The sequence below is a fragment of the Urtica dioica genome, chromosome 2, assembly GCF_054948205.1.
Source record: "Urtica dioica subsp. dioica isolate 48M chromosome 2, U.dioica_male_clone48M_v1_H2, whole genome shotgun sequence".
In the NCBI taxonomy this organism is placed as follows: Eukaryota; Viridiplantae; Streptophyta; class Magnoliopsida; order Rosales; family Urticaceae; genus Urtica; species Urtica dioica.
The window spans coordinates 41,534,406-41,561,598 of NC_142757.1; the positions used below are offsets into that span (position 1 = coordinate 41,534,406).

General features: G+C 36.3%; 2 protein-coding genes and 1 pseudogene across 3 annotated transcripts; all 3 read right to left on the minus strand.

The window, feature by feature from the left end:
- Positions 1-16,941: 16,941 nt before the first annotated feature.
- LOC149404787 (polygalacturonase-like) lies at positions 16,942-17,978 on the minus strand. The gene is made up of 3 exons (XM_089605622.1): positions 17,831-17,978; positions 17,430-17,511; positions 16,942-17,328 (listed from the first exon to the last, which is right to left on the minus strand). The coding sequence occupies exons 2-3, from the start codon at positions 17,499-17,501 to the stop codon at positions 17,104-17,106; spliced, it is 297 nt and encodes a 98-aa protein (XP_089461748.1). The 5' UTR covers positions 17,502-17,511; positions 17,831-17,978; the 3' UTR covers positions 16,942-17,103.
- A 116-nt stretch (positions 17,979-18,094) lies between these two features.
- On the minus strand, positions 18,095-19,107 carry LOC149404788 (polygalacturonase-like; annotated as a pseudogene). Its single transcript, XR_016295557.1, has 5 exons — positions 18,946-19,107; positions 18,805-18,825; positions 18,481-18,688; positions 18,293-18,375; positions 18,095-18,200 (listed from the first exon to the last, which is right to left on the minus strand). The product of XR_016295557.1 is annotated as a polygalacturonase-like (transcript).
- A 570-nt stretch (positions 19,108-19,677) lies between these two features.
- Positions 19,678-26,047, minus strand: LOC149404789 (polygalacturonase-like; the record flags this gene model as incomplete). The annotated part of the gene is made up of 7 exons (XM_089607673.1): positions 25,951-26,047; positions 25,817-25,827; positions 25,402-25,714; positions 24,757-24,982; positions 20,129-20,228; positions 19,927-20,013; positions 19,678-19,743 (listed from the first exon to the last, which is right to left on the minus strand). Coding segments are annotated over exons 1-7 (900 nt in total), but the record flags the coding sequence as incomplete, so codon positions are not given.
- Between the last annotated feature and the right edge of the window lie 1,146 nt (positions 26,048-27,193).

A 27,193-nucleotide genomic window follows, 5' to 3' on the forward strand; every position in this document is an offset into this window, starting at 1 on the left:
CTCTGTTGTCAATGGTGCCAACAAGAAGAGTAGTAGTGTCTATTTATGTGAATTTGATGTAATATAGTCTCACGAAGACTCTTGCTTGTAATAACTTATTTATTAATAAAAGTTGAAACGTTCATTCATTCTTCCTTGTCTGTTTGAAGCTTTATGATAAAACCTTAGTCTTTAGTCCATAAACAAATCTAACAACTTATGAAGAGACAAATGTAGATTTGCATGAATAAACTATTCATAGTTTGCTTAAAACAATATATTCGCGATCTAAGGGTCAAATGACTATTGACCTCAGTACGATTGTTAGGAGAATCTATGATGTCTGTTTATGGGAAATTGAGAGTTGGAGACTCTATAGTTCTTCTAGGTATCTTCTGAAGGTACTGAGTTGACCATTGCACTTCTAGAGACAAAATAAGAACAAACCATTTAACCTCTTATGTCTCGAAGTTACTACGTATGAATTGCATCATGCGTACCTCAATCCTGAAATGAGACGACATGTCATTTCATAGCTTACGTATTCTCATTTGAGAAAGTCAGAGTTCAGATTCACTATGTGATTCCGAACAGGACCTATTGGTGAAGTACTAAGTTATGAAGATGTCATGAGTAACTTTGTGAAGTTCTCATAGATATGGAATTCATGTACAAGATTGCTGAAATGCATTGTATATCACATCATGCTTTGTTCCTTGGAATGTGAATAAATGAACTAGCCAGTGTCCAAATTGAGTCATGACTCTTTAAGATGAAACAATGTGACTTGTTAGCTCATCGTCAATACATTGTTTCTAACTTATTCACAAGTGACAAAGGAGTTGAGGAAATAACCGCTAGAAGGGTAAAATGGTAATTTTGTAAATCCCGACTAGCTGATGATATTCATGAAGGGTAAACATAGATAATATTCAGCGGATCCACTCATCAAAATTACGTTGAATTCTTGAGTAGAAAATAAATTCATTTGAACCGAGAGATTCTCAGTGTCAACTCTTTAGTAGAGTCAGTTGACATGAAGCTAAACTTGGAAAAGGTTAGTGAACTTTTGAGTCCAAGAATTCTATGTCACGACCCGCGACCTCTCGTCGGCGGCTCACGGGCCGAGACGGTGGGGTTACGTCTCAGATTTCAACATCAATATATAACAATATATCTCATATCAGCGGAAACAGAATCAAATCAACATAATAACCATAATACTTATATTAAACATAACACGATCATATATAAGTACTATAAGTGGTTATACGAAAACCTGGGTAAATTTTTCGCTGTTTAACTTTAGGAATTAGAGCCTTATAGCGACTCTTATTTATACACAAGCTCCCTAATTTTAAGTATATATACAAGGGATAGTTTGGGGATCATAGTTTACGAAAGGGGTTCAACAAAATATCGATATTATTATAGAAAGATTTGAACCCGGGTGAGTTCCCATTAGCCCAAAGGTCAAGAGATACACGTCTGGTCTTCATCCACGACTTCCTTATTTACATCGGCGCCTTGCCCTTCTCTACATTACCAAGGGTCATAAAACTATGAGTCGATTGACTCAGTAAGTGGGAGTCTAACCTAGAAAAATAAAAGCGACTAATGCCATGTGATAACATGTGACGTGCAAACAGGCACATAAGAATGCAAGGATGCAAATCTAACAAGTTCTAGAGCATGACTCGTGTGTACACACTCTAACTAGTACTTGTCGTCTTTAAGGTTACACACATCCCCCGCTATAACCTCTAGAACGACAAGAGACCAGCCTTAGACTTCGAGCAGCAGTCGTCCGGCGGCCTAAGAGTTTTAACATCTGTCTGGGATCCACTAATGGTACCACTTCATTCGACGTCGGCGCCACCCCCAGGCCCTCATAGCCCGTCAAGGTCTTCAGGCCTTCATAGCCTGGCAACAAAGTCGGGTACGACTCTTGGTCGACTCCCCGCTCTTCAGGCCTTCATAGCCTGGCAACAAAGTCGGGTACGACTCTTGGTCGACTCCCCGAAATATGAGTACTCAGCGCCATCCCCCAGGCCCTCATAGCCCGTCAGGGTTCAATTCCTTTTTTGGTACCATCGACACATCATTTCTTTAGGGTTCGGGTACTCTGCAGCACTCAGAGTACACACCTATGCTACTTACAGGAGAGCGACTCGGGTTAAATCCCGAAAGAATTATCATTTCACTTTTATGCTCGTTAGTGTTTTAAGTTGAAGACTCGGGATATGACTCCCGGTACTCCTACCCTCGGCTCGAATCCGAGAGTCCAACATGCTCTCCTGTCACCTCAGATCTAGCTAAACTCTATGGTTAGCAGAGGGATCTAACTACAACAAAATAGCAACGTGGCTGGTTCAACTTAGCATTTGAACCTATGGGTATAAACCCAACTAAATTTTCCAAAAAGAGTGGCCGAAGCCTTAATCTTTGGTGTTTGTGTCTTTTAAGGCTTTTCCTACTCTTTTTATTATTAACACGTAAATGCACGTAAACAGGATTATTCCCTTGGTAAGTAGTTGACTTATGTCTCCACACTTACCTGGAATACTGTGACAGAAGCTCGACGACCTCCGGCGATGTCTTGCTTTTCACGTTCTATGAGATACTTGATGCTTGTCGAAACGTCTAAAGAACTAGCATCCGAGGTTAAAAGTCCGTTAGTTATTGGATTCAAAATTACTTGAAAAATATAGGGTCCAGTGTCGGGATTAGATTTGAGTCGGTTCGAAATTCGATAACGAGTTACTTCCTTAAATCTAAACTCTTATCAATTTCCAAAATTCCAAATCCGACATCTCGACTCAAAAACCCGAACCCAAACAAGTCACACGACCAAACACGAATCCAACTAACTAGTCACAAAATCCTTAGACTTGTCATTAAATCCACATTTCAAATTCAATTCTCACGTCTCAAAATTCAAATTCACTTCCAAATCAAATCCCAATTAAAAATCTCAATTCTCAAATCAACCTAAACATTTCCGAATCCACACCGGATTAACAAGTAAATCACATATTCGACACCCGGTGAAGAACGGGTCATAACTTCCGCTACACAACCCGAAAACCAACGATTCCAATTTCAGAATGAAATTAACATCCACATCTTTCTAACAAGGTATTACAAACCAATTTTGGACCAAGGCAGCTAACTCAAAAGCATCTCACAATTTCAGCTTATCAATTCGGTATACCCATTTTTCCCAGCTTTCAAACACAGATTTCAAAAATTCATAACTCACTCAATTCTCAACGGATTTACACGTTCTTGGTCATTTTAGAAACCTCATGACGTCTATTATCCAAGAAAAATATCAACAAATCCAAGTTAAATCGGTACCGAACTGCCCACGTCAATTTACAGAGGCTGTTCACAGCGAGCTCAAAAATTCTCAAATCATTCAAAATCGACTCAAAAACACAAATCCGAGCTAGGAACATCATTAATCAAGTCCAATAACCAAATAAAACCAATCAATTCCACTGATTTTAGCTCGGATCAAAAACCCCCAAATTGAGCTATGAACCCTAGATTTCGAAATCTTCACTTTAGCCCAAGAAATCCATACCTCACTTGAAGAGTCGGACCATTTGGACCGTCCTCACCCTCTTTTCCCCAGCCGGAGGTGCTCGCCGGAGCTCCTAGGACGCACGGCGACCTTCTCCTCTCGGCTGGTGGTGTGCGCGCGACTCGGAGATGGGCGGCTGGTCGAGCGCAAGCACGGAGGAGAAGAGATGAGGAGAGGGTGGTGATGTGGTTGGTCGGCCGGAGAGAGAGAGACTCGGTGGTTGTTGTCAAATTTTTTTTTTCTTTGTTACTCTTTGCAGGTGGAGCTCGCGTGAGTGAAGAAGAAGGAGAAGAGAAGATATAGACGTGAAGAAGATAAGGAATCCTTGATGATGTGGCAACCTAATACTTATCCTCTTATCTACAAAATTAACCCATTTTCTTTGTTTTCTTTCAAATGGGTCCCTTAAAAATCATTACAACCAAGTCCTCTTCATATAATTATTTAATTAAACCCATAACCGAATGGATTATAATTATATGATTCGAACCGAGAATTTTCTCGTTCGTTCTAAATTAATTAAAATATATTTAAGGTTTCTCGGAATTAATTCTCGTTCTTGAGAATTTATTTCTTAAATTAATTTCCGGAATATTTCCTCGGAAATAATTTATTAGTCGAGATAAACTCGATAATTCCTTTATTTATTCCGAGATTTCTCATTACCTTAATATATTTTAAATTAACTCGAGAAACTTATACGTCCATCATTCACTCAAAACATAATTGTAACAAACGGAAGCTCGTTTATTTTATTCATATCCACAAGTCGAGCGTTACAAAAGATTGTATATTACATTCTAGCTCAAGCTTTGTTCATTTGGATCCATGAGGTCACTGTCACAAATCATATCGAGTAGGAATAGTTAAACTAGAAGCTAATTCAAAACAAGAACGAAACAAGTTTTACGAAAATTGTCTAAAGGGTAATTTTGTCTTTTTGGACATAGGATGAAATGAATGTCAATAAATTTTTGACATTGTCATATGATGACTTAAACCACTCGGCCAAGTTGAATAATTTGGGCCTTGAAGATTAATTTCATTTCATGGAATTTTACTTGAAAATTCCTAATGGGCATTTTATATGTTGTCTTGAACAAATGAAGAAAAATCTAGAAACACCTTCTAAAAGGTGTCTTGGCCGTCCAAATAAGAGGAAAAGGGAGATCAATTTTGTGCATTAATGTATCAAGATACTTTCCAAAGGAAGAAGAGGAAATAAATTTCCTCTAAAGGGAAATGAAGTGGGCGGCCAACATGAGTCAAGGGAGAAGCAAGATAAAAGAGGAAACAAATCCAAGGACTTGCACTATTAGGTTGCACGTCCAAATGGAAGGAGAAAGAGGCAATATTTACTCATGAATATGTGATATTCTATAGAAGAGGAAACTACCTTATTGAATGTGATCCCTCCCCTATAAATAGAGGCCTCATTCTCATTGTTTTCTCATTCCACATAAGTTAGAGATTGAGAGCTTCTCTCTCTAGACCTTGTGGTGGCCACCCATTTTTAAACAGTACTCTGATAATAGCACATCACCAGATGGTAATTCCGTCCTGAAAACCTTCATAGGTTTCACTACACTATTGCCTAATTTTCTAGCCAGTTCCAATGAAATAAAGCAATGCATAGCACCAGAGTCAAACAAAGCTAGAGCATCAAAGTGAGCTATAGGAAGCTGACCTGCTACAACATTCGAAGAGCTGGCTAGAGCATCGGCGTTGGTGTAGGCGTAAATGCAACCTTGGGGCGGCGGTGGCGTCTGAGTTGTGGATGGTGCCTCAAGTCGAACCTGGAAAATATGTGGCCCTTCAATGGCAACTTACATGGAGTTGAGTCGTCCATTCTGATTGTGTTGCTGATACTGTGCATTCGGAGCGAAATTTGGTTTCGGACAATCTTTAATATACTGGCTAACCACACTTGAAGCAGGTCGTGTTTCCCCTCCGTCACTCTCCAATATGCCTCTTTCCACAAGTGTTGCATACAAGAAATGTCGCTCCCTCTGTCTTGACCTTGGTGTTGGCGTTACCACCATTTCCAAGATGACTTTTCTTCTTTCCATTCTCATTCCATTGGGGTCGTGCCTTGGAGCCTTGACTACTGTAATTGGGCTGGGGATTTCTTGATTGGTTTGGTTTCCTGTTGTCAGGTCCTCGGTTATGGCCTTTCTCCTCTTTTCGAGCCTTGTAAAACTGGGCTCGTTCCTCCTTTACCTGGATCAAGTGATACTCGGCTCGCATGGCATGTTCGAGGCTGTCTGCCACTATCAATGGTTAAGGCTAATTCCGGTCGGAAGATTCCCATCATCCGTCTAACTCTTTATGCCTCTGTCGGAACCAAATAAGGGCACAGTCTAGCCAATTGGTTGAACTTACTAACCGCCTCAGTCACTGTCATCGTGCCTTGTTTCAGCTCTGTAAACTCCTTCTGTTGAGCATTCATTGCCCTCATGTTGAAGTATTTCCTGGTGAATTCTTCCAGAAAGTCTTCCCAATGTAAGATATTTTTACACATACTAAAGGTGTTCTAGCAACATGAACACGTTAAGCGGAAGCGAAAAGGATCGGTTTACCTCCGGCCATTGTTGTGTTTTTCCGGCGAGCTCGGGACTCCGATTCCGACGAGAATTTTGTGGTTCTTCTAGGCTCTTACTCTCTCTCTCTTAGATGGTGTTAGTTTCTGAATTGAATGAGTGACCTCAAAATCGTTTATAATATATTCTCATAACTATCAATGAGAAATATCACGTTATAATAAACGTAATCAATTTGCTTAATTTTGGCTCTTAATTGTGCGTTATATTTGGTCGAAAACCGTTTGTATATATGGACCATAATAATGGAGAGATTATTTCCATTGATAACAAACTCAAAAATGGAAATATTCTCATATTCTCCCACTTGGTCCATATAACGAAGCACTCACATTAAAGAAACACAATATATGAATCATGGCGATAGGTTCTCTATGAGCGATTATTATCTTCCATGTATTACGATATACTAAGTTTCTCAATTCAATAGCCTTTCTAATTCTTTAGTGAATAAACCATACGTTTATTCTAGGTCCACTTAAACGATATTTCTCGATAAACTAAAATGAATGTGCACAACCATATGAGAAAATATCTAACTGAATTAGAGTTTATGAAAAAACAAATGTACCCCATAATAAGGATTACATCATGTAACCAGATACCATGATTTCTAAATGATCCTTGAATTTCTTTAGTGGCATGCCTTTAGTCAAGGATCGGTAATCATCAACTCAGTGCTAATTTGTTGGATGACCACTTTATCATCTTTAACACGTTCTATAATAGCTAAATACTTAATGTTGATGTGTTGCTTCGACTTCACTTTTATTAGCGCCATCAAAACAACAGCTGAATTGACATAGTACAACTTTAGTGGCCTAGAAATAAAGTCGACAACTCTAAGCCCATATTTGAAACTCTTCAACCAAACACCGTGTGATGTAGCTTCAAAACAAGATACGAACTCAATCTCCATAGTGGAAGTAGCAGTCAATGTCTGCTTTTTGCTTCTCCAAGACACGGCTCCGCCGGCTAGCATAAAAACGTATACTGAAGTGGATTTTCTCGAATCCATGCAGCCAGCGTAGTCAGCATCAAAGTAGCCAACCACCTCCAATTCATCGGTCCGTCTGAACATAAGCATGTAGTCCTTTATTCCTTGAAGGTATCTCATAATCTTCTTTGCAGCTTTCCAATGGTCAAGACCTGGGTTACTCTTATATCTACCCAATACTCCAACAACATATGCAATGTCAGGTCTGGTACAAACCTGAGCATACATAAGGCTTCCTACAGCGGAAGCGTATGGAATATTCTTCATTTGTTCCCTATCAAGGTCATTTTTCGGACATTGGTCCAAACTGAATTCATCACCCTTCACAATGGGTGCTACACTTGGTGAACAATCTTTCATCTGAAATCTCTCAAGAACTTTGTTGATATAGGTCTCTTGAGACAAACCCAAAATGCCTCGTGATCTTTCTCTATGGATCTTAATGCCAATAACATAAGATGCCTCACACATATCTTTCATATCAAAATTCTTTGAAAGAAACTGTTTCACCTCATATAGCATTCCATTATCATTAGTTGCAAGTAAAATATCATCCACGTATAAAACAAGGAAACATATCTTGCTCCCACTAACCTTTTGGTATATACATTGATCCATGACATTCTCTTCAAACCCGAATGAAGTGATGACATCATGAAACTTTAAATACCATTGGCGGGAAGCTTGTTTCAAACCGTAAATGGATTTATTAAGCTTGCAGACTAAATGCTCACCATCACTAGAAGAGAATCCTTCAAGTTGTTTCATGTAAACCTCTTCCTCTAGATCTCCGTTAAGGAAGGCTGTTTTCACATCCATTTGATGTAACTCAAAATCAAAATGAGCTACTAATGCCATAATCGTGCGAAAAGAATCTTTCTTTGATACGGGAGAAAAGGTCTCTGTGTAATCGATTCCTTCTCTTTGAGTGAACCCTATGGCTACAAGTCTTGCCTTATGTCTCTCGGTGTTGCTTTGTGAGTCTTTCTTTGTTTTAAAGACCCATTTGCATCCAATGGCTTTTACACCATTAGGCAACTCGACGAGATCCCAGACTTGATTAGTTGCCATAGAGTTCATTTCCTCAATCATGGCATTGTGCCATAAGTTAGATTCTTTAGAACTTACAACTTGTGAAAACGTTTCAGGATCATTCTCGGCTCCAATGTTGCAGTTCATTTCTTGCATATACACTTCATAATCACTAGGGATTGCTGATCTTCTAACTCTAGTAGATCTTCTTAATGTTGCTTCATCATTCTCTTGATAATCTTGTTGTTCAATATGTTGTTCAACATGATCTTGACCAGCAACTTGATCTAAAGGATCAACATTATTAGCTTGTGGAACTTCAATAGTTGGTTGTCGTACACACGATTGAGCTTGAGGAGTGTGTACGATAATCAATCTATCACTTGAACTAGAAGGTTCATCTTCATTGTGATATAATGCAGACACTGAGTCATGCAATTGGTCACTCCCACTAATCAATTCATTCTCAAGAAATTTTGCGTTTCTTGATTCCACAATCCTAGTACTGTGAGACGGACAATAGAACCTATAACCTTTGGACCTTTCGGCATATCCAATGAAATACCCACTTATAGTCCTAGGGTCTAGTTTCTTTTTCTTGTGGATTATAAATTCTCACTTCAGACGGGCATCCCCAAACGCGTATATCTCGCAAACTGGGTTTCCAACCTTTGAATAACTCAAATGGCGTTTTTTTTAAACAGCCTTGGTTGGAACTCGGTTTAATATATACACATCCGTCTTTAGTGTTTTAGTCCACAAGAATTGAGGAAGTTTTGTTTTACTCCTCATACTTCTCACCATGTCCATTAAAGTTCGGTTTCTTCTTTCTGAAACACCATTCTGGTCCGGAATACCAGGCATAGTGTATTGGGCAACAATCCCATGTTCTTGAAGAAACTTCGCAAATGGTCCAGGTGCTTGTCCATTTTCAGTGTATCTACCATAATACTCACCACCTCTATCTGATCTCACGATCTTGATTTGTTTACCACATTGTTTCTCTACTTCGGTCTTGAAAACTTTAAAGGCATCTAAAGCTTCATCCTTGGAACGAAGTAAATAGAGATACATATATCGTGAGAAATCATCTATGAAAGTGATAAAGTATTTTGAACTACTTGCATCCATGTCAGGACAACAAATGTCTGTATGTATGATTTCTAACAATTCAGTACTTCTCTTTGCACCCTTTTTAGACTTGTTGGTTTGCTTTCCCTTTATGCAATCCACACACGTCTCAAAGTCAGTAAAATCAAGAGCACTAAGTACTCCCTCATTCACTAACCTTTTAATTCTAAAAAATAGAGATATGTCCCAATCTGTGGTGCCACAATAGAGAAGAATTTTCATTCATAATACAACGCTTCAACCCAACAGTGACATTCATGGAGTAATGAGCAATGTTAGTTTGTAATGTAATGGAATAAAGACCTTCAGACAATGTAACATGACCACTAACTTCAGATTTATTAAATAAGGTTAAACCTTTATCCGAAAAAGTGAAATTCATAACCATAGGGCACAAGCCTTGAAATTGAAATTAAATTCCTTGAAAAACTAGGAACGTAAAAAGTCTTTTCCAAACGCAAAACAAAACCACTGCTTAACACCAAATTGCAAGAACCAATAGCCTCCACATGTGAGTTCATCCTGTTATGTCTGAATGGATGTATTGCTCACTTCTTACTGGCTTTCGTAGGTTTTGAAACTCTGCAAGGTAATTGAAACATGGATTGTAGAACCATAGTCAATCCACCAAGTATTATGACCAACATTTGTTAGATTTAATTTATGACATACGAACAAAAGTTAAACACCCTTTTATCAGTCATACCTTTTGAACATAGGGCACTCTTTCTTTATGTGTCCCTTCTGATTGCAAAAGAAACACTTTGCCTTTTTCTTAATGTTCTTATTGACCTTTTGATCTTTAAGGGTTTCTGGCATGTCAACTTCCAAGGCCTTTAGAGATGCAATATTTGTCATGCGCGCGATAAGGGCATTCATAAAATCTTTGTGTGAAGTGACAGAAATTTGGTCTATTGCCTTCAACAAAAGACCAATTGCTTCATATTGCTCAAGGGAAGCCCCAATCCCAGCAGATATTTTGTTCCTTATGAGCCTGATGCAGAGGCGATTAAAACGCTCCCACTTTTCATAAAGAATAACCTGATCTGGGGTACTCACGTGAGTAATTGTGGGTGGCTTTAGCTTCATAACTTCATTTAGCATATCCATCCATCCTAAATGAAGGATAAGCCCCTTATTGTCACTATCCACATCAGAGTAACTAACAGGTTGACGAGCTGCAATTTACATAATTAGACATGCTTATTAAAAATTTTGTTTTGAATAAAATTACTATATCATGTTTTACCAATGTAAAACATGTTTTTACTCAATGAATCTAGAGACATAAAACTTGCTTGTGGGCTAAAGTTCTAATTCAATTAGATTCACACGATTATGATAAAACTGTCAAACTATGTTCCCTTTCCTAATACCTGTGGGTTAATTAGGAAATATAATTTGATATTTTATCCTAATTAATCATACAAATATTACAAAATTCTTGTGGGTAGATTTCATAATATAGTATATGATTAACCACAACTATTGTTTTATGTGATATTAATTCTAAATATACAATCTAAATTAATTAAAGATGCTGTGGCTATTCTTTAATTAATTAAGACCATATAAATCACAAACAATAATAAAGACTAAAATAAATAATATTGTGCTAGTCATTGCTAAATGTTATATGCATATTACAAAATAATAATAATAAACCGTCATATAACTTCTTAATTATTCTAACACAATATAAATTTAAAACTAAATATTTGCACATAGATTCTAAATAATGCAAATAAAATTAATAACATGCATCAAAATATTTTATTTTCTGTACAATATGACAATGAATCATATTCTTAATAAAGATCTTAAACAATTTTACCGTGTAAATAACTAAATGGTATATGTAAAACAATTGAAAACATCAGCCACATCACATAAAGTGCACAATATTAAGACATATACCAAGTCTGGTGGTTTTTTAGATTCCAAGTTTGGTACGTATATAATATTATATATATACAACATGTAATAAAAACCAAGTTTGGAGTTGACCTCATATTTGAAAACATGTAATGAAGAGGTTTTAAGTTAATGGGCCAAAATAAATAAGAGCAGGCCTGTTAAGGAATCAGCCCAAGACATGCTGAAAAAAAAAAAAAAAAAAAAAAAAAAAAAAAAGAAGACAGCATGCACAAAAACGACATAAGGAAAGAAAAAACGACAAAAAACTGAAAACGACGCCAAAATAAACTACATGTTGTTTTTCATCGTCTTCAACCTCTAGATGGGTTATTACGACCCGGTTGTGACCCGTTTCAAGATCCGACTCCTTTTCCCTCGTTTTAACACCGAATTGAGTGATTCAAAAGCCAAAAGAATCACAAAACAATTTTCTCAAAGATTTCCATAATAACATTAACATTTTGACGTCAAAAAAACGCAAAATATAAACACACAAGAATATGGAAATTTTCAAAAACAAGGTAGAGGTTGTGTGGGGCTCTGATACCAAATGTAAGATATTTTTACACATATTAAAGGTGTTCTAGCAACATGAACACGTTAAGCGGAAGCGAAAAGGATCGTTTTACCTCCGGCCATTGTTGTGTTTTTCCGGCGAGCTCGGGACTCCGATTCCGACGAGAATTTTGTGGTTCTTCTAGGCTCTTACTCTCTCTCTTAGATGGTGTTAGTTTCTGAATTGAATGAGTGAGCCTAGGGACCTCAAAATCGTTTATAATATATTCTTATAACCATCAATGAGAAATATCACGTTATAATAAATGTAATCAATTTGCTTAATTTTGGCTCTTAATTGTGCGTTATATTTGGTCGAAAACCGTTTGTATAAATGGACCATATTAATGGAGAGATTATTTCCATTGATAACAAACTCAAAAATGGAAATATTCTTATACCCAAGTCATAGCTCGTACGTCTCTCCTCGTTGCCACTGTTTCCCACCAATAGCGTGCGTCTTTCTTCAAGACAAAGGATGCACATACAACCTTCTCCTCCTCGGTTATGTCCATGAAATTGAATATTGTTTTTATCTCTGACATCCACTCGTCAACCACTAAAGGGTCGGTCGATCCTTCAAATTCAGGGGAGGCTCTCATCCTTCTGAACCTCTCGAATAGATCAGCAGCAACATTGACTTGTCCCATTGGGGGTACCACCTGAGGGTCTGCTTGTGATGCCGCATGCATTGGCACTTGAGCTGGCGGTAGCTGCTGGTTCCTCAACTTGCATATCTCGGCGTCTTGAGCTTTGATACGATGCATCAATGTGTTAACTAAAGCCGCCAGATCGGGTTGGGCAGCTGGCTGAGGAACAGGGGCAGGGCCCTGAGCATATTCTACTCCTTGTTGTTAAGCAACATGAATAGCCTGAGGGGCATCTCGCATTGGAGCTTCGGCGACAACCCTTCCTCTTTCTCTACCCCGGCCTTTTATCCTTCTATTACCTCATCCACGAGCAGCTTGAACATTTTCCATATTAGGTTTGTAGAATATACTATTAAATTAGAAATGTGGATTCTTGTATTCTCATATATACTTGAATCGATATATTTCATATAGTCATACGCAACCAAAGAGGGATGGTGAAAATCTCTTAATAAAAGTTTAATTTATCAAAATATTAGAATAGTTTGATTTCAAAAGACAAGTCTAACATACCCATCAAAAGAGCAAAGAAAAACAAAAAATTAAAGCAAACTAACAAAAACAACTTAATAAGAATCCTAAAGAATAAAAGGTGAGTCTAGTCTTCTACTGGTTCGTCTTCAGAAGGGTCCTCGTACGGATCCTCTTCAGAAGGGTCCTCCTCTGGTTCAGACTCGACAGGATCCATCCTAGTATTGTTCCATAGTGGCAAGTCATCGTCGTCGACGAGCTCCATGTAGTGCATCATGTGCCTCAAGAAATCTTCGTAGGTTATTCCGGGCGCATGCTCGTAGGTGCGATACTTCCCTCGTTTTTTTTCAAAGTCGGAGATCCCGCTCCAGTAAACACTAATAGCCTCATCATCATTGAGATGAAAAGGACAGCGATAGAACATGTCGAAGAAACGGTATTAGTACTCCTTTGCCGTCTCCCCGTCCTTCATCTTCCATGAACTCAAGATTTACCGGTAACGTATTCTCTCCAATTTTTTCTTCCATCCTTGAGCGGTGAAGTTTCGTATGACCCCATCCTTCATGTATTCCCAAACGATTTTGGGATGATCCTGAACCTTCTTTTCCAGTATTCCAATACTCTCCCTTGTACTTGTAGTTCGCAAAAGATAACTGTAGAGGTTCCCGAACTTGCAACACTTTAAAGCGAATGTCCATGTTGTTACACCATTCCCGCGTGCCAATGATATTTGTCACCTCCCTACTAAGAACTGGAGATTTCGTCTCTAGGAATTTGATCAGGAGGTTGGTATCGCCATTGCGACACCGGGTTTCCGTGACTTCATCATCCATCTAATAAGAGAGGTAAAAAAAAACTAAAGGTACAAAATAAAACAAAAATAACTTACTTGAGTAGGGGGCAGCCGTGCGATCGATAGTGAAGGGGGTCGCAAGTTCTTTGCTCTGATACCAACTGTGACGACCCGACTTTTCGGACCGTCATACTTACCTTACTTTTTAAAACTTTAGAAAATTTGAGGTAAATTTTTTTTTAAACATAACTTAAAATATAAACTTTGAAAACTCGTGACCTAAAAAATCAAATTTTCATTTAAAAACTTGATGAACTAAAACAAAGCAAAAAAAAAAAAAACAATCGAAGTTGCATAAACGAAATTAAAACCCAAAAATACCATTGTAAATAAATACCATAAATAAAATCGTAACCTTTAACGGAATTGAAAAACATAACTTAAACCATGAAAAATAAAACCTTGGGTTTGGATTATTGAAAAACTTAAAGTAAAGCGGAAGTGTTTTATTTTTGAAAACGGCAATCATAACCCAACCCTCTCGCCATCGTCACCGCTGATCCACCCTCCTCACTTGCTCATAGGTTGTTTACCTACAACACAGACGGATATACATCGGCGAGCTAACGCTCAGTGAGAAAAACTATACTCACAAAATAAGAGCAATAAATATGCATAACCACTTATTAGTATTTCACTTGCTAAATGGTGACACATGATATCAAATAGTAAAGCCTGACATATTTTGATTCGGGGTCTCCTAGAGTAGTCGTACCAATTTCAGTGTACAATTTGGTAACGAATTATGGGCTGCAACCTCCCATAGAACGTCTCATCTGTCTGATAAACTTGTGAGGAAATTCTCTAGGTGAGCCCTTGATTCGGCTCGAGAAGATCATCTAGTTACCTCCTTGGATCAAGGCGGTACGAACCTCTTATTTACATGCTAATCTTATTACTTGATTACGTCAAATGCAAGAATAACATAAGTTATTGACATACTTGATAACATGCTTCGAATAAGAACATATTGTAGATAACATGCCTAAGTGAATCATAACATATCATAAACATATGAATCATAACATATCATCATATCACACATAATAAAACAATCAAACATATAAAGTCACATAACACAACTAAAACAAATCGCATAGTCGCTAATTTATTTCAGAACAAATCCGTGTTGTAGTGAGATTATTCTCACCTAGATATCGGAAGTTACGATCGTAAACTGTCAAAGGAATTGGACGCCCTAAAAGAATTGGAACCTAATCGGGATAAAATACTACATGGATCAGGTGAGAAAAGGATTCAAGACATACTTCTGGTTCTGGAAATTTTTAGAAACAACTTTCAAAGTGAAAGTACGAAAATACCATTGGCTATTAGGGTTTCGGTGAAAAAATTATAACTCTGAGAAATCTTATGTAAAAATTCCAGTACGTATAAAACAAAATTTTGATCACTTTTTGTAAAGGCACCATGGTCAAAATCATTATTTTAACTATTTATTAAAAATAAAAGAAATGCTAAAATCTGACTTTAAAACTCTTGCAAAAAAACTGTCTGCGCACCGTTTTTAAAATAATCATAAAATAATATATATTTTATAAAAATATTATTCGATTTCTGATTTAGAAAGAAAACATGTAAAATTATCGTGTTAAAAAAGAATCAACGTAAAAATAAAAATTATCGAAGCCACATTAAGAGTTTTAAGATCTAAAAATCGAAATTAGGTCAAAACTTTGAAACTGGTATGCTCAACGATTTGAAAATAATTAGAAACTATTCTGTATTTGTTGAAAATATTTTTCGATTTCGTATTTAGATAGAAGACATTTAAAACTAAATTTTCCTAAAAGAATCGATGCAAAATAATTACTTTTGAAGGCAAGGCAAGATAATAGTTTAAACACACATTTCGATCTTCTGCCATAGATGCGTGAGCGAGCTGAAGAACTGAGTAACATACATCTCTCCTTGACGTAGGTCATGGAGGGTATTCTCAGTCTCAAACAGCTTAGACACATCTTCGGAGTTGGAGAAGATTTCTCTAGCTGCTGCCAGATTTCTGCTGCTGTTGGGTAAAGGAGGAAGGTTTCCCCGATTTCGGGATGCATAGAGTTTATGAGCCAGGACATCACCATGTTGTTTTCTGCCTTCCAACTCTTAAACGCCAGATCTTCAATCTTCGGAGATGTAGCCACGCCTATGAGGTAGTCATCTTTACCTTGTCCCGATATGAACATGAGCATAGATTGAGACTACTGTAGGAAATTGTGGCCATTGAATTTCTGGCTCGTGATATGTTGGGAGAAAGATACAGAGTGAAACTGAGTGGACGGAGTCTGCAAGGTGGTCGAAGTGATATTGAGAGCGGATGAGTTTTCGAAGGAGTTCATGATAATTGAATTTTTGTGCTCTGATACCATGTAGAAATAAAGAGAAAAATGTCGGAAATGAAAGAGAGTATTCCTAGACTTTGAATATTATTCCTCTATTTGGTATGAAATTGTATCAACTATTTATACATATGGTGGATACATTAGTATAGATTAGATACATGAGAGTGTAATAAATACGTGTAATAATTAAGCCTATGAAATAGAGGATAATAAATATTACGATAACAAGACATAGAAAATAGGATGACAAATAAATGCAACACTTTTTCCCATGCGAGATGAATTCCATGAAGTGAAGGTTTCCGAGGCACGCTTGTCAGGAAGAAAGGGGAGGTGACGAGGTGAACCTTAACTTAGGCGACGTGGTGAGGTGAAACTTAGGCGAGGTGATGAAGTGACAAGGGAGAACGAACTGCTGAGCTAGATTACAACAATTATATTTGATACGCATCTGCATAAGTGTAAGCAATTCTATGAATTTGGACATGTAACTGTTTGTCACTATTAGAAACGAAAACAAATACAAAATTTACCAAGTTCAAAAGGAATATACAGCACAAAATGACAATTCGAATAAACTACATAAGCTAAAATATACCAACTACTTTGCTCAAAGCATCAACACAAAGTCCTCAGTGTAAAGTAATCCTCGTCCTAGTTAGATCTTGGAGAAAAGAAGTTGAACCCACAATTTCTGAAATTATAAATTCTATTAAATGCTAAACACATAAACAGATTCGTAAAAACAAAACATTTAATTCGACTCTATTAGACACAAAATAAAATGAACATAAATATGCTTAATACTCCTCCTCATTAAATAAAAATAACATCTGTGCACTTTTTGTTGGTCTATATCATCCGTACACTTAAGTGCTTAATTATATACTATACCAATACTATAAACATTTAATAATTTAAAAAATACTATCAACGTAAGTAATAAACCTAATAATTTTAGAAACTCCTAATTAATTAATTGGGGCAGTGCGGTAAAACATTTCCGAGGGTGGTGAAGTGAACGTTGTTGCAGACAGCCGTGGCATGATCTCCTCTTTCTTGTCTTCTCAAATCGATGTCTTGCAATACAATGCCTTCACACTTGTGCCTTTCACTGCAATCCAACATTATGGCAACTCCTCTGTCGATCGTTCCTTTGATGTTCTCATACAACACGTCTTTCACTTCAACCGCCGATTCCTGCAAATGGATATCACACACAAAAGCTTACTCTAGTACGTACTCCAAGAAGAAGAAGAAATAAATAAAGAAGAATATGTGATTTGTAATTTAATTGTTACTTGGTCTTTGCAACCGTTTTTGTCGATGCAATAGTTCTGATCAATGATGATCGCATTGCGAACGTTGTGCATCTCAATGTCCCTGAATTTTGTAAGTCTAAGCTGTGACTTGTTCAAGGTATTATTCTGGAAATAATGGAGGAATAAATGTGTGTTTTGATCTCCTGGCTGGTAACAGATAATTGATTATGATAGTAACGGTTTTGGAATTTATGTGGGGATGTCATGGTGGTATTTACGTTACTTGCTAGTTTTTCTATAAATAGCAAATAGTCCGTACGTTTGAGTATCATCTCCAGCTTTGTTTTCTTCTTCATCTTGATAATAAAAGCCCAGAAAAATTCCTCACGTTTTATCCTCTGTTTTTCCTTTTAGTACACTGCAAGTGTTTGATAAAATACCTCAGCCACAAAAACTGTCCCAGACCTTGTTTATTTTTTTTTCCTTTCCCAGAAAATACTGTGTGTATTTTGCTTTGTGTATTCACTGTTTTGTGCAGCGATTTTGAGTTCAAAAACCAACAAATTTGACGTTGATCACATTCCCTGAACCTCCCTGAATTTTTTAGAAAAAAATAAAATAGATATGAGATGGTCGAAAATCAGATTAAATTGATGTTGCTTTATATAGAAAGTATTAAATAGTTTAGCTTTAATTTTTACCTGTCAAGTCTTGATTCTGACACCATTTGTGCTTCTGAAAAATCTGGCTCTGGTTACCGTCACATCAGAGACGTGTGCTTCGGCATTTCCATGTCCCAAGCTACCAATACTATATATATGAAAATGTAATTAGAATATGTTGATATTATTTTTTACTTGGTCAGAGAAACCATATTTTGTAAAATTAGTAAAAGTAATAACCTAATTCCATGACCCGGTCCGCATCTTATGTCTGAAGCGCTGATGCCACTCGAATCCACTCACTATAGATATACAATCATCGCCTATATATACATCAAGCATTAAATTCAAGTTTTTATGTGAGAAATAATGAACAAAACTCAATATTAAAAAAAAATGTAAAATTGGTAGCTAGTAACTATTTTTACCAGTTCCTATGATGGCGTTAGAGACGTCGACATTCCGGGAGTGAGTGATATGAATTCCATCGGTGTTGGGACTATTTCCCGGCGCACTCACCATCAGATTGTGAGCTTTAACGTTTTCACAGCTTCCAATTATGACTTGCATTTGTGGGGAGTTTTTTATTGTCATATTTCTCAATTCCAAATTTTGGCATTCGTGGAAAATTAGACCCTTAAAAATAAAAAATAAAAAATAAAAAAATAATTAATATACAACAAAATTCAATTACCATAAATAAATAAAAACTATTCACTGTTTTTATTTTTATCGTTAATAGAGATACTTACTGCTGGAGCATTCGTGCAAGGCTGCAAAATAAAACAGCGAAAATAGACTAATTAGTAATTAGATTAGGGCTTGAGTATATTTTATAATTCTTTTTTTTTTTTTACTTTTTGGGTAGAATATGGTAAGGATATCAAATTTACCCTTGACTTGTTCCATTTGCAAGAGTTTCGCCACCAAACTTCTCCGTTCCCATCGAGGGTTCCGCCACCTTCGACAGTCAAATCGTTGACTCTCTCAAACAAAATCCAATTTCTGTAGGAATAGTGTGACCGGTCCTTGGATGCTTCTATTGTCCCCAGAATCTATACAATTATTATGATTAATAAAAGACTCTATATGAATAGATGAAACAATTGATACATAATATTAATTTACCTGAAATGTGACTTTAGATTTGCATTGACCGTTAAATCTAATTGGCCTAATGAGATAAGTCTTTTTAGGCACCACTAGGAAAATCTCTTCATTGGATGAACAAACATGTTGCCAAGCCCTTTCAAATGCCTGAAAGAAGAAAAACAATTTCAGCACGGCCTTGAAATAAAACAGAAATTAGTATAAACTAATAATTGCACTTAAATAAATGTGCGTGTTCTTACGTCAGTGTCATCGCCCTTGCCATTCCCTTTGGCTCCAAAATCGTCGACGCTAATTGAAGGGTGGTCAACAGAATGAGTCACCGGAGGTTGACTCGGAGTAGAAGTTGAGCTTGTGATGACGTCATCAGGGCAAAGAGGTGCAATGGCTCCGATTTTGGTAAACTCGACGTTTTTGCATGAAGCGCCGACATTGTTGTTGTCACCGCGGAGATCGACATCTTGAAGAACGATTTCTCGGCATTTGAAGCGATCGTTGCAATCAAAATTCACGGCCTCCGGAGAAGCGTTCGTTCCCGTTATGTTTTGGTATAACACGTCCAACACTTGGACCGCAGAGTTCTGTCACATTATTGATTAATATAGAAATTAACAAAATAGTCAATACCACAGCACGTGTCCCTCTCTAGTGAATCATTACATCTTTTTTTTTTATATCATAATTTAATTAGAGACAAAAAGAGAATACAGCAAAAAAGAATATTAGAATCCAGAGTTATTAACTTAGAAAGATGAATCACTTACTTGCTCTTGGTCTATGAGGATGGGGTTTTGGACATTCGCCATTGCAATGTTCATGAATTTTATACCCGTAACGTTTCCTGAACCTCCCTGCATGTTATGTTATATTTTAATATGTGGTCAACAAATGTAATTACGTTACGTAGATCAGATAAATTGTAAATCATGCTAAGATATATAGTAGGAATTTTGAATGATTAATTACCGGCCAAGTCTTGATTGTCAGCCCACTAGTTGTCCCGGAAAATACGACTCCGTCCACAGTGACATCAGAGACATGCCCATCTGAATTCTGGCTACCGATACTAATTAATTAAACGAAGAAAAAACAAACCATAGGTTAATTAATTTCACACATAATATAGGAAGTGCTAGTATTTAATTTTTTTATAATCAAATTAATAATAATAAGGATAAATTACATTATTGCTCCCTCAACTATGACGTCGATAACGTTTCACCCCCTTAATTCTAAAATCGTACATGACAGACCTTAAAATCCTACATTGTAACAAACATCTCCTTCTGTCAAGTTTTATTAACGGAAGTCTTTACTTTGATCACGTTTCAAGCATGTGAATTGGTATTTAAGTGAAATTACATTAATACCCTTATTTAAACTTGCTAAAAACAAAAATGATGTGTTGTTATATATTTATTCGTTCATTTATTATTGATTTTATTACCCAGGATGCTTAAAATCATAGAGAAATCTCCAATGGAGTTCTATTACTGGACTGAATCAAAATCCCCAAATCTTTCCCCATCAAATCCCTTATATTTTTTCATCTGTTCGGTCCCCAATCCCTCAGCCCCATTCTCACCAACCAGGTTCTTCAACAAATCTTTAAATTCTCTCTTTTTCTATAGGGACGACCACGATGAACCCAATCTTCTTGCCTCCTCCATACTCGAACTCGCAATCCTCAAGTTCCCACTGCCAAAACAAGAAAACACCATCATCTTTGCTGCCGAGAATCGACTATAAATCTCGTCGTTCTCTTCACCAATGCCGACATAATAGAATCAAAAGGCCTTGCCAATATCGATGTTGCTCTCATAGTCAGTTCTCGCCCCCAAATTCTTTATGCTTAGTTACGTCGCTGTCAAATTTTGAATTTTTTCATCTTCTGGTTTTTCTTGGTCGACGACGGAGATGGATTGGATTCGCTAAGAGCTGACAATGGATTTTTTTCTTTTTTGTTTGGGTGAGTTGTAGATTGGAAAGATTTGATGACTAGAGAGATATACAAAGAGATGTGTGAATCACATATGCTAAAAGCTAAATGCTGGTCTTTCTTGAAAAGAATATGTATGTGTGTGTTTGTGTGGATTTACCGATTTTTATAAAAAAAAAATGTGTATGTGTGTTGTTTATGCATATGTATAAATATGCTTTTTGTGTATATCATGAAAACATGGACAGAGATATACTAATAAAAATATGAGGAATTGTCATAACTACCACCAACTCAATAACAATTTCCAATAATCCACTAAACAATAATTTTGGCAAAATATACCACTTGCCTCTATGTGTAAAACCCTAAATACCCTTAAAAAAAATTATTCTTTACATTTTATCATTTAATTCTTTCTTTCTCTCTCTCTCTCTCTCTCTCTCTCTCTCTCTCTCTCTCCCTAACGTCTAATACATTTTCAAAATCTCATCACTCAAACCCACCCAAAATCAAAACCATTCTTCTTCTTTGAACCACGATCGAAATCCTTGCCCAAACATTTCAGCGAACGAAACTCTTTTTCTTCTCCACGAATCTCTTCTCCTTCTCCACGAATCTCTTCTCCTTGTCCGGATTCTACTTTGTTAGTTTCAGCGAATCTCTTTGCCAAAGACTCTACTTGGTTAGTTTTAATGTTTTTTCTTACCATTTATTTCGTTTTTATGTATGTTTATTCTGGGTATGTTTAAATTTGGGGCAAAAATAAGGTTTTCGTGATTCTGGGTAATTTTTGAAGTTTTTCAGCGAGGTTCGTAAGTTTCGTCAGATGTCAACAGTTGACGTCAACAGTTGACATCATTTGTTGACATCTTATGTCAACAGTTGACATCAATTGTTGACATCTTATGTCAACAGTTGATGTCATCTATTGACATATATTGCTGATGTATAATGTGAACAGTTGACATCAACTGTTGACATATAATGTGAACAGTTGACATCAACTGTTGACATCTGATGTCCACAATTACTAACTTTGGATTTCTTCTTGATTTGTACGCAGTGATGGCAGAAATTTATTGAGGACGTCACTGTAATGGAGAGTTTGCTGAAGTTTGGATTGTTGAAGAAGAAAGATGAGGAAAGGCGTTGGTACAAGCCACTAGAAGATAAATTGTCATAGGGATGGAATTTCACAGAAGTTGAAATCAAATTGAAGACATTTTACTAAGAACTCTGGACCGAAGAAGAATGGCTTGGCGATCAGGTACGACAATCAATTCTACTGTTGTTTTTTAATGGTTTTGACGTCAATTGATGACATTGATGTCAACAGTTTACGTCAATTGTTGACATTGATGTCAACAGTTGACGTCAATTGACAGCAATGTCAACAATTGGCGTCAACTGTTGACATCAATTGTTGACATTAACGTCAATTGTTGACATTGATGTCAACAGTTGATGTCAATTGTTGACATTGATGTCAACAGATGACGTTAATTGTTGACATCAATGTCAACAATTGACATCAACTGTTGACATCAATGTCAACAATTGACGTCAATGTTAATAATTGACGTTAATGTCAACTGTTGACGTCAATGTCAACTGTTGACGTCGATTGTTGACATCTGTGACATATGTGATTTTTGAGCTCTCTGCAAGATGTCAAACAAGAGGAGATGTACATGCACCGGCAAAAGTTCACGATCGACTTATACCGGCACGGGGCAGTGAAGTTAGCGACCCATGTTGGATTGGACATGGAGATTTATGACAATTAGGAAACAATGTAAACAATAGATAGCAATATGTTTCACATACTACTTTTATCTTAATCTTTTGGTATGCTTTTGATAGCAATGTTGTTCACGTACTACTCGTATCTTATTCTTTTGGTATGCTTTTGATAGCATGTTTAATGAATATCAACAATATATCAATTATCAATTTGTAGTTGTTTTTAATGGTTTTGACGTCAATTGTTGACATCAATGTCAACAGTTGACATCAACTGTTGACATCTGTGATTTATGAGCTCTCTGTTTATTGACATTGATGTCAACAATTGACGTCAATTGTTGACATTGATATCAACAGTTGACGTCAATTATTGACATTGGTATCAACAGTTGACGTCAATTGTTGACATTGATGCTGTTGGCATTGATATCAACAATTGATGTCAATTGTTGATATTGATATCAACAGTTGACGTCAATTGTTGATATTGATGATGTTGACATTGATGTCAATAGTTGACATCAACGTCAACAGTTGAGGTCAACAAGTAGTCTGGATTCTCTTTAACAAAAGTAGTTTGAACAAAAAGCATAATGAATTAAAAAAATAGACTCTTAAACAAAAGTAATATGAACAAAGCATAATAAATTAAAAAAAAAGTAGTCTGAACAAAGAATTAAAAAAGTAGTCATCCAATCCTAATGTAGAACGAATTGCCGATTCATGAATTGGGACCGAATCACACCCTTCCTCGAGTATTGATGGCATAAGGGGATTCGATGGCATAAGGGTATTGAACAAAGCTAGCGAAGTTCGCTTCAGACGGCAGCATAATTCCGAAATATCCTTTCTCATGATACCGACCAGGTTCAATCCAAGTACTATTGTGCTTGAATAATAAATAAATTTCCGCCATCACTGTACAAATCAAGAAGAAATCCAAAGTTAGTAATTGTTGACATCAACAGTTGAAGTCAACAGTTGACGTCAACAGTTGATGTCAACTGTTGACATTTTACATCAACAATATATGTCAACATATGACATCAACTGTTGACATAAGATGTCAACAAATGATGTCAACTGTTGACGTCAACTGTTGACATATGACGAAACTTACGAACTTCGCTGAACAACTTCAAAAATTACCCAGAATCACGAAAACCTTATTTTTGTCCCAAATTTAAACATACCCAGAATAAACATACACAAAAACGAAATAAATGGTAAGAAAAAACATTAAAACTAACCAAGTAGAGTCTTTGGCAAAGAGATTCACTGAAACTAACCAAGTAGAATCCGGGCAAGGAGAAGAGATTCGTGGAGAAGGAGAAGAGATTCGTGGAGAAGAAAAAGAGTTTCGTTCGCTGAAATGTTTGGGCAAGGATTTCGATCGTGGTTCAAAGAAGAAGAATGGTTTTGATTTTGGGTGGGTTTGAGTGATGAGATTTTGGAAATGTATCAGACGTTAGGGAGAGAGAGAGAGAGAGAGAGAGAGAGAGAGAAAAAGAATTAAATGATAAAATGTAAAGAATAATTTTTTTAAGGGTATTTAGGGTTTTACACATAGAGGCAAGTGGTATATTTGGCCAAAATTATTGTTTGGTGGATTATTGGAAATTGTTATTGAGTTGGTGGTAGTTATGGCAATTCCTCTAAAAATATTTGATTATTTATTATTTATTATTTATATATAACCAGAATAATAATAAAAAAACAAAAAAAAAAATACTTCTTTAGCCTTAATATTTCACGCCGTCAAGTAAATTTTAACAGAAGGACTAAATTTGTTGCGATGTAGGATTTTAAGATCTGTCATGTACGATTTTAGAATTAAGGGGGTGAAACGTTATCGACGTCATAGTTGAGGGAGCAATAGTGTAATTTATCCTAATAATAATGTTACCCAATGCCGTGACCGGGTCCACAAGTGATACCGGAAACTCGCACGTTACTCGTGCCATCGTTGAGAGCAATGCAATCGGCTCCGGTTGCAATGACAGAATCAGAGATGGTGAGAGTGGTGGTTCCTCTGACATTGATTCCGTCGGTGTTGGGGCTATTCGCCCAAGCAGTCACGGTGAGTCCGGAGACAGTGACGTTGTTACAGCCGTTGATTGAAATATGGGTTCCTTATGCATTTAACGATCTCATATTCCTCACAGCCAAATTTTCACACTTGTTGAATGTAACAGCCTTCACGTATAGTAATTCAAACTATAGTTCAGTATATCATGGCAATATATTTAACTAGTAATATTTTTTCTATGTTTTATATAATAAAAAAATATATCAACGATGTTGCTATATATCTAATGCAAGCAATAGATATATCATTGCAAATAAATTCAACTAATAGTAATTTTGTTCTAAATTTTTTATATAATATAAAAAAATATGAACGTGTTGTGAATTGTGATATGTAAACGTATCGCAGGCGCAAGCGGGCAAGGCTGTAATGAATTGATATAGAGAGAAAAAAAAAATTAGTCACCTTGTTGTAATTGCAAAATAAATATATATAATTTACGTCAAATTATGATAATGTTACGCACTTGAGTGTTATTCAGTTTGCATGGGCGGTTCCACCAAACACCGCCCCAACCGTTGATGGTTCCACCGGAGACGCCTTCCACAGTCCGATTTTGAACTCCGTCGAACACAATCCAACCACTTGGATTATCATCGCCATAATCCGAAATCTTTGTCGAAGCTCTAAAGATTCCAAGAATCTGAACCCTAATTCGATCGGATTTGCAAGGAACCTTGAAAGTGATGGGTCTGAGGAGATAAGTGTTTCTTGGCACCAAAATGCTCACCGTACCCTTCGATGAACATGCCTCGTCCCACGCTCTACCAAACGCCTATAATTACATATTCACGTATATTTATATTCTTTGTTCTATATACGTACATTCTAAAAATATAATAACTGAGAGGTAATTTATAAACACGCAAGTACGCACCTGAGTGCTATCTGTGCCATTGCCGTTAGCTCCGAAATCAAAAACCCTAACTATCTTGGGATCATCCTGTTTGAGACTTCTCTTGAAACCAAAAGCCCTAGCCAAGAAGCAATCTTCGAACTAATTTCCTTGACCTTGATCGTCGGGGTGATAATCATAATAAGCTTGACCAGTCTTTGCCAAAGCAAGAAGGAGCACAAAGTAGATCGCCAAGAACCGATTCGAAGCCATGGGATCGTCGTTGGAAGGATCAGAGATGGTTTTTGCGAGCGAGTGAGTAAGTACGTAGTATTTATATTCTATGCCAGCTTGTGGAACCCTAATTATTAGCTCTCGATGTGCTCTTATATATAGACGCGAACTTCATGTAGACTAAGGAAGGTTCCTTGGCGGTCAAGGATTTCGACTTCGCTTATTAGGATTCAAATTATTATTCGATTTTACGTGATTTGATATGATTTTGCAATATTTCCCATAGAGTAAATAAATGAATATCACTGTTAATTGCCTAAGCTAAATAGAATTACTCCTCAATTTCAGAGTGAGGATGAAAATATAAGATAGGGTTTGGTTTCAATTCGAGTATATCCTTATTAATGTATTGTTGGAATCGCATAATTATATAAATAATTTATAGGAGCTTATAAGTGATTAGCTTTTTAAGGGGATAATTAAAAAATAATAATAGTTAGTCAATTAATCAATATATATATACCTACGAATATTTTTAACTAAAAAATATATATGTCTAAAAATATTATTAACTACGTGATTAATTATTATTCTTGTTACCGTTAATAAGATTAATTATTGATCTTGTTACATTTAATAATATTAATTATATGATTATTGTTATTCTTATTACCGTTAATAAAATTAATTATCTGGTTACAGATTGTTCTTGTTACCGTTAATAAGATTGATGATTGTTTTTGTTACTGTTAATAAGATTGATTATTGTTTTTTGTTGCCATTAATAAGATTATTTATGAGATTAACTATTTTTCTTGTTGTTGTTAATAGGGGAAAATGGTGGCAATAATACTCAATATTTGATCAAAATACTATTTATATACTCAATGTTTTTTTTCTTTGGCAAAATTACTACATGTGATGTTATAGTGGTTCCGTTACTACTCAGTCCGTTAAGTGATAGACGGAAATCCACGTGGTTTGAATCTACCTATCTGATGAATTAAAATATCGATAAAGTAGTTTTTTTTTAAATAAAAATAATTAAAGTAAACATTTAAACTAAGTATGTAAAGTAAATATCAATATTGAATAGCCTTCGTACTCGAAATCCCTAAATCCCCAAAACTTCTCTTCTTCTTCTTCTTAGATTTTTTAAATATCAATATCGATTCTTCTTCTTCT